Source organism: Charadrius vociferus, unplaced genomic scaffold (assembly GCF_000708025.1).
Source record: "Charadrius vociferus isolate BGI_N301 unplaced genomic scaffold, ASM70802v2 scaffold104, whole genome shotgun sequence".
Taxonomy (NCBI): domain Eukaryota; kingdom Metazoa; phylum Chordata; class Aves; order Charadriiformes; family Charadriidae; genus Charadrius; species Charadrius vociferus.
In genome coordinates this window covers 523607-531553 of record NW_009648255.1, presented here as the reverse complement: position 1 = coordinate 531553, position 7947 = coordinate 523607, and the positions used below count along the sequence as shown (strand labels likewise).

The 7947-nt window shown below is 48.2% G+C and overlaps 1 protein-coding gene across 1 annotated transcript in view; it reads left to right on the top strand.

Moving 5' to 3' along the window:
• SIAH2 (siah E3 ubiquitin protein ligase 2) overlaps positions 1-7583 on the top strand; it is a 30569-nt gene extending 22986 nt beyond the window's left edge. Inside the window, exon 6 of the mRNA XM_009884473.1 lies at positions 7016-7583. Coding sequence (XP_009882775.1) covers positions 7016-7573 — 558 coding nt within the window. The 3' untranslated portion in view covers positions 7574-7583. The remainder of the gene's footprint in view (positions 1-7015) is intronic.
• Positions 7584-7947: the final 364 nt, after the last annotated feature.

The window sequence follows — 7947 nt, the reverse complement described above, 5'->3', positions numbered from 1 at the left end:
AGACGTTTACCGGGATGGCAGATGCGTACAGGCAGGCAACGCCGAGCGGGTCCTTTTTATGTCTTCTCAGAACCCCTCGATGCTCCTGCCTCCGTAATATCACTTTGAAACCACAGGTCGAAGTGACGGAGGGACAGATGCAGGAACTGCTGGAGCCGTCGCTGGTGTGGAATATTAGAAGAAAGTTTTAAAATACAGAGCTGTCCGTGGCGAGGTGGAGAGCCATGGTCAGGCTGGCAGTGGGACCAACGGAGCGGGCACTTGCCGGGCTCCGGTGACGTGTGGCGAGCTTTCCGGTGAGAGCTGCGAGCAGGCACTCACCGTCTCTGCCTGGAAAAGCCAGTCCCTAGCAGCAGCTTTCCCCGGCCAGCCCGCAGGAGCATCCTTACGGATGCGCAGGGGGAAACGGCACTTCCAGAGCGAACCGTCTCTGTCAATTCCTGTAGCACGGCGTGGTCGGTGGCGAGAGCCCCATCTACCTCCGGGGGCTGGCTGGGTCACAGGATGGGACGGCTGTCGGCGTTTTGCGGAGGTTTTGGTAACACGGGGCTGTTTCGGCACTCACCCTTGAATGGGAGTTAACCTGACGGTGGCAATAACAGATGGAGCGCAGTGGTGGGACGCGGGTCCTCTCTGCTGAACACAGCAACAAGTGCAGCGTGCCGCACGCCCAGCTGTGACCCAGTCTGAGCCCAAGGGAATACAAACAGCCAGCGTGCGGGTTTCACTGAAATGCTGGCCTACTTCTCATTTTCCGAAGTGCTGCGTTTGTCTCGTCTGTGACAGCTGGTATTCCCTGCTTCTCCTAAACAAAACAGATGCATCCAGGCTGGAGTCCTCGCAGGACCAGAGTCTTCGCGGCCCTTCATTGCACCGAGGGGCAGCTCTGCTGCCTGCAGGGTGCCAGTCTGTCCAGCAGCCGAACTGCCAGGCAGGACTCTTGCTGGCCCGGCCCCACGCATTGCGGGTAAACAAAGGAAGAAAAGGCCTACAGAATCTTTCCTGTAAAAAGCAGAAGATAAGACATTCCTAACTTTACCTGTCAGACATTACTTTACTCACTTAGCAACAGAGCGGTTTCTTAAGCCCTTAATTGATGGGATTGGCTTCTTCACCCCTTGAGATTTGCTTTCTCTAGGGGTAGAGGAGTAAGCATCAACAGAGAGAAGTACGTTTAAGAACACCCCTTACCCATTCGCCCCCAGGATAACTGAATAGCGATCCCTGCGTGTGTCGGGCAAGTTCTGGTTCCGCCGTGTCAGCTGTAAACACTTCTCCAGTTGGGCATTCTCGAAAGATAAATAATAAGGCAGCGGCTAGCACATGTGAACCAGTTAAAAAAACAGCATTTCCTAAAATTCCTCCCAGTATTGCTCTTGTGGTTGACGTGCTCTTCCAAGCAGTGACTTGGTGAAGGAGGGATGCTGGTGAAGTTTGCAATGGCTGAAGCAAGTTCTGGGGATTGGGCAGCTCAGCATCTTGGTTATGGGGCTGTGAGTGTTTCGCCTCAACCTGGGGGTGTTTTGGTGTCTCTGCAGTAACCCAATGTGCGGTCCTGTGGTGGTTGGTGTGTCAGAGGCTGCAGCAGGCAGGAGGCCGTGGACTGGGCTCATGACGGCTTGGCGCTTGGTTTGGTTTCTTGGTACAGCGCCTGCAAGGCAGTTCAGAGCTAGGAGAGCTGGAGGGAGATTGAACCAGCCATGGTCAGTGTGCTGCACCTCGCAGCTGCCCGGTGAGACCCTAGTGTGGGCAGGAGCCCTGGGCCCCGGCACTTGGGAGGAGACGGCTGGGGCCAAGCGGCGTTGCTGGTAGGATGTCAAGTTCCCCCCTGCCACGCTGCCATGGTCACACGTGTGCCTGCAAGTTGCCTAGCTCGAACCCAAAACCACAGTGCTGGTAGAGCCCCGCGTCCCAGACCGTGCTGTGCCATGACCTGTGCAGGAGCGTGTGTCCTCCCTGCACCAGCTCTCCACCACTTGCTCGTTGGGCACTCAGAAGCTCCTCGCAGAGGTGTAAATAAGTCTGCTCTTCCCTCGCACGCCTTCTCTTTTATGTGGATTTTTTCTGCTGTACACAATTCCTGCTCTGCTGCTTTCACTGTTCCCAAGAGCTGCAAAGTGAAATTAGCACACGTCAGTGCTTTTCACCCTTACTTCTTGGGCCCAGAAACAGCAACCCGCTGTAATCTTAGTCGGTGTTATGTAGGTTGCAGGCAGCCAGCGGGGAGGTGACCCACCGAGCCCCTCGGCAGTGGGTGCCCACCAGGTCCTGCAGCAGCACCAGGGGTTTCGGCAAGAACCGCCCTGCTCTGCAGCTGGCACACACCAGCCCACTGCGCGCCAGGACTGGCCCTGCTCTGACTCACCTGTGGTTTTCACCGTGTTAAGGGAACCTGACGTAAGCTTTCAGGGGGGAAATCAGAGCTGCAGAAGATGTGAAAGAACAAATAGGTGGTGGGTCCTGCACTTCTAGAGACAACTGTGAATGGTACTTGAAATAAGTAGGACTGAGACACAACAGAGCCGACAGAAAATGGGAGTTTGGTGTTGCCCGTGGCTATGGCTGCTTTGAGGGCTGTTCTTCTTAAGATGCTTTAAGAAAGAATTACAGTTATTGCATCTCTGCACTTTACAGGGCTTCTGGAAAAAATCTATAGGAAGATTTAAATCTTAAAGTCGCAGTAAAGTTACTGAAAATATAAAATGCCTTTTAAGTACTCTAAGCAATCTGCAGAAGAGAAAATGCACATCATATACACACTCAAACTCCTAATTAATGAGTGCCAAAAGGAATTAGTTGGTTTTCTTTCATCTTTTAAGTAAGTGCAAGTGGAAAACAATATAAAGGTGCTCTCTAGTTATGAAGCTGACTTAATTTGGATACAGTCTCTTCTGTAACTTTGGGGGTTTCATCCAATACTGGCTAGGAACAAAAATAAATCTTATGAATTGGAAGCTTCCTGAACAGATTTTCACAGCAGTTGTGTGAGGTATGCTGTGATCAGTAGCTGCTAAACTTGGAACTCTGACCTGGCTAACTGAGCGGCATAAGGTGGGAGAGGCATTTCTTGATTTACCCACTTCTTCCGAAGTCTACGAGAAAACAAGTAGAGTTGTGACTGTTCTTGGTTGTCATCGGCAGAACTGCAGTCCTCATGTAACCATGAGTATTAGCCAAGATCTGTGCCCTGCCGTGTTGTGCCAGACTTTTGTGGTGGGACTTGACAAACAAAGATGTTCATGCTTGAGTGATCTTGGGGTAGCCATGGAAATGATGTGGGACCAGCACTCCTCATCTGCCCTGTGTGAAACTGTAGGCAGTTCCTGCTTGCGTTTAGGTTTATAGTAGAACTTACCTCCAACATATGCAGGCAAAAACTAGCCCAACACTAAGGAAAGAATATCTAACAGCAAATTCAGTGTTTGTTTACACACTGAGAGCAGCCCAGTTGGGCAGCTATATGGAGGGCAATGCATGACAGGGAAAAAGGAAAAATAAAACACCCCACCAAAAAACTCCTACCTAGGTACACCAGTGAATTCTCACTGCTGTGATTAATTCAACCTAACAATAAGTTTTACTTATAATACAGGAAATTACTTTTCTAGTTGTTACAGACATTTAAGAAAATCTAAGTACATGGAGCTTGATTTTTCAGGGGATTGAAACCCCATTCTTACGAGCTTTCCTAGAAGTGGTGATGCTCTGCATCTTGGAAGCTAGGACAGACACCTCACATGAGGAGAGCCTTCCAAGATCCTTGCCCACAGGCATCTCTAACTGGAGATACTGCCATGTTTCTGAGTCTTCAGATGCTTCTGGTCCTTTTGAAGAAAAGTGAATCCAGTAAATTCATTGCACTGTATTCTTACACTTTGTCTTGTGGAGAAGTCTTTCTGCACCTCACAACCAATGCTTTGTATTTCAAAAGTGGAAGGCACAGTGAGACCGTATATAAACAAACAAGTCTTAAATAATACCAGACTAATCACTTTCTTTATTTTTCTTTAGACAGGTGGTAGGAGGTAGGCAGAACTGCTCTATGTCCTTAGACCATTGCTGCTACACCATCAGTTCAAGGGAAAGCATGACAGGTTTCCCATGTAAGCAAACAACTTGCAAACAGAAATTGCACCTTCATGTTGTTATTGTATACAAACTTACTCCTGTATATTGTCCAATGCTGCCTCTACAGAGCTCTTCTTTAATTTTTTTTAAAAAATATGTCTTTTTAAAGATTTTAAGCAAATATACTAAACCTAAATAAGGTCACACTTCCTATTACCAAGACATAGTAGACTCTAATAATTAAAGTGGTGGGGTTTTTTTTCTTATAAAATGCAGTTTATTTTGTTTTCAATTGAGCAGACGTGACTTACACACCGGGGTGTGCTTACATCACCCTACCCGCACGTGTGCTTAGAGCTTGCGTGCTGTATGTGAAACAACACAGTGCGCTCTGGTCCTTTCCCAGGTGAGCCGTAACAGCAGACCCAGCACTGCTGGCAGAGCAGTTTATAAATGCACCCTGCCGGGCAGCCAGCAGTGGACTGAGCCGGTTTCCTCACTGGTGCGAGGCTCTGGAACGCACAGAGGCACGCCGTTTTCTCACTGTGCGTCCCTGGGGGAGCTCCCTAGGGTCACTGCTGGACTGGGCTGAGCACCTTTACCAACTTGAATTAATGCCTCAGAAAGCCGGAGGAATCTTAAAAGCAGGGACGGATGTTTTACGGAGCACTGGAGGAGGGAGAAGCACGAGAAGGTCTGTCCTCGTTGGGTCCCTGAACATTGCTGGCACACATGCAGGAGCAGGCAGGTCTCTTCTTTCCAGAAGTATTATTTGTATCTCAAGCTACTTGTAACCTGGAGGGAGTCTGTTGGCTAGCGCAGGAGGGATTTGGATTTGGCAGTCTGTTCCCAGATCTGCTACTGATTTCCCATGAGGCTTCAGACAAGTTACTTTAATCCCGTCTCCCTGCCTGCCTTCGTTTACAGGGTTGATAGTACTGGCCTGCCTCTGCTGAGCACTGTCAAGCTTAACTGATGTTTTCCAAATGCTTTAGGGCACTCAGAAAGCTATCCTGTCACAGGGAAGTTCAGAGCAGCACACACAGGGACATAGGTGGCAAAAACATGGCATACTAGGCCATGTATATGGCGATGAGCTCTGAGCTGACCATTTTCTCTTAGGAAAGAGAATACAGTGCTAAACAAATGACTATGAAAACAAGTACGTAATACCTTCCAGCATGGAATACTAGAAATGATGAGAAGGGCAATGAAAAAGCCAGCTGATGAAAGAGTCGTGCCAGCCCGGGCACTGATGTCACGCCCGCACGGTTAATAGCGTGCGCAGCCCTGGCTCCCCGTCTCAAGGCGGACGCGGTAGAAGTGGAAAAGGTGCACAGGCCAGGTAGCACAAAGGTGTTGTATTACCTGTACACAGGGAGAGATGAAGCAGGGTTTTAGAGGTGTGATAAAGATCAGTGATGTTTGCCAAGCGGCATGAAGATGGCAAGTCAGTTTTTGCTGTTCACAGTCTCCCATCACCGGTGAGGTTCCTCACCAAATGAAACCGGCAGTGATGGGTTTGGGAGCACACAAGAACAGGTACTTCTCCCAGCGAAGGGCAAAGCCACCACTATTTGCTCATCTTGTTTTTATGCTCTCACTCGTATAGTCACCACTGGTTGCTTTCGCATAGACAGCTGGTTTTGCCCAACCAGCAGGTTGTATATCCCTACCAATTTTGTTAATGAAGTTAGACTCGGAGCTGCTCTTCAGCACACCGCATGATGGAAGTGTGAGCTGGGGTGTGAACGTGGGGAAACACCAGCTGGCCAGTGGGGCTGGAAGCGTACACGTACCTGAGTCGCTGTTGTTGCGACATGTTGCGGTGCCTTGTTCCTCTGCAGCGCCCTGCAATAAAGCCCTTAGCAGAGGATTAAGCAGCCAGGGCAGACACAGTAAGTGAAGGCTCACATTAACTCTTTATGGCTTATAAAGCAAGCTCCTCCAGAAGCACAAGGCCGAGTTTCTCTCCCAGTATTCCTAGTGTTTGCAGCATGGGTGATTTGCATCTTGGGCATTTAACCCTTTGAGCTGAAACTTCTTGCACACATATTAGCCCAGAAATAGTCATTTATACCTGGGTTATATCCATCCTCAAGGAAGTGCCATAGTGTCCGTAAGCAGCCATGCACTCATCTGTAATCTGTGTGACAGTGTTAGCGGTGTTGGTATCACTACAGCTACCTCCAGACTGGGGAAGCTGTGCTCTTGGGGAGAATAGGAGAGACCTTTTTCTCTCTATGGAGGTAGCGTGAAAGCAACATGGTCAGTGTGGACAGCTGAACTGACTAGAAAAAGGAGAAGCGTCCCCAGTTGTTTAAAGCAAATTAACGCTCTAATGTGCCCAATGACATTAAGAGAAGTTAGATGGTACTTAATTGTGCACTAGCTTTATGCTCAGTGAAAAATTGTCCTCTCTCTTTCCACTTCTCACAACTGCAGTGTTGAAACTGTTCCAGTGTTTAAAAAAAGCTGTGGGGAATCTGCATTTGAATTTAATGGAAGTGCTTTTGCTCTGTGATGGTAATAAGGTATATCTATTAAAAATACTTCACTCTAGTAGCTGTTTGCTGAAACTAGAATCCTTTGTTCTTTTTAAAGAAAAGAAAAATCCAAACCAGGACCACTTCAGCTGATCTGGACCGATCAGATTTAACTACAACAGCAAATCTAACTACAACTCAGCCTTGCAATCCATTTTATCTAAGTGCTTGCCTTAGAAAAAAAAAACAACCACAAAAGACAAGAAGAATCCATTTTTAAGTGGAAACAAAAATAAGTAAAGCTCAGCTCTGGATCCAGGGCTAAATAGAAGTATCTAATGTAAAATTTGCAATGCGAACAAGCGTTCCGGTTGATCACCAGTGTTTCCAGTTGGCAGGTGGGAGCAGCGAACGCTAGTGCTGGTGCCTTTCCTGACGGCTTGTATTTGGTCTTTTTCCAGTACGCCACAACAGGCTGCTCTCTGACACTCCATCACACAGAAAAGCCAGAACACGAAGACATCTGTGAGTATCGTCCCTACTCCTGCCCATGCCCTGGTGCCTCCTGTAAATGGCAGGGATCCTTGGAAGCTGTGATGTCCCACCTCATGCATGCCCACAAAAGCATTACCACCCTTCAGGGAGAAGACATCGTTTTTCTTGCCACAGACATTAACCTTCCAGGGGCGGTTGACTGGGTCATGATGCAGTCGTGCTTTGGTCACCACTTCATGCTGGTGCTGGAGAAACAAGAGAAGTACGAAGGTCACCAGCAGTTTTTTGCCATCGTGCTGCTCATCGGCACCCGTAAGCAAGCGGAGAACTTTGCATACAGACTGGAGCTGAATGGCAACCGCCGCCGGCTGACCTGGGAGGCAACGCCCCGCTCCATCCACGACGGGGTGGCTGCGGCCATTCTGAACAGCGACTGCCTAGTTTTTGATACGGCTATAGCACACCTTTTTGCTGACAATGGAAACCTCGGCATTAACGTGACTATTTCTACATGTTGTCCGTGATGTATTTGTGTAGCTAGCAAAACCTAGGCTGTCTGGACATAGCGCTTTACATTCAGCAAGGGTTTTCTTTTTGTTCTGGTTTTTTAAATGATACTCAACTACGTCATCGTGTATGCTAAGGTTCCTAACTAGCCAACATTTTTAACTTTGGAGAGAAGAGGAACAAGATGGTCCTGTAAGTAATACGAGTGGGAAGAGGTGGTGGTTTTTTTTTTTAATTCCTGGGTGCCTTAGGAAGATTCCCCACACACAGTCACCTTTTTTAATTTAATTATATTTTATTTAAAGAGTGCTTCCATTAGACATATGGCTTAAGAGACTTGAAGAACTGCATTCCTGTTGGGAGCGCACCTAAAGGCCCTTTCAGCAGGCAC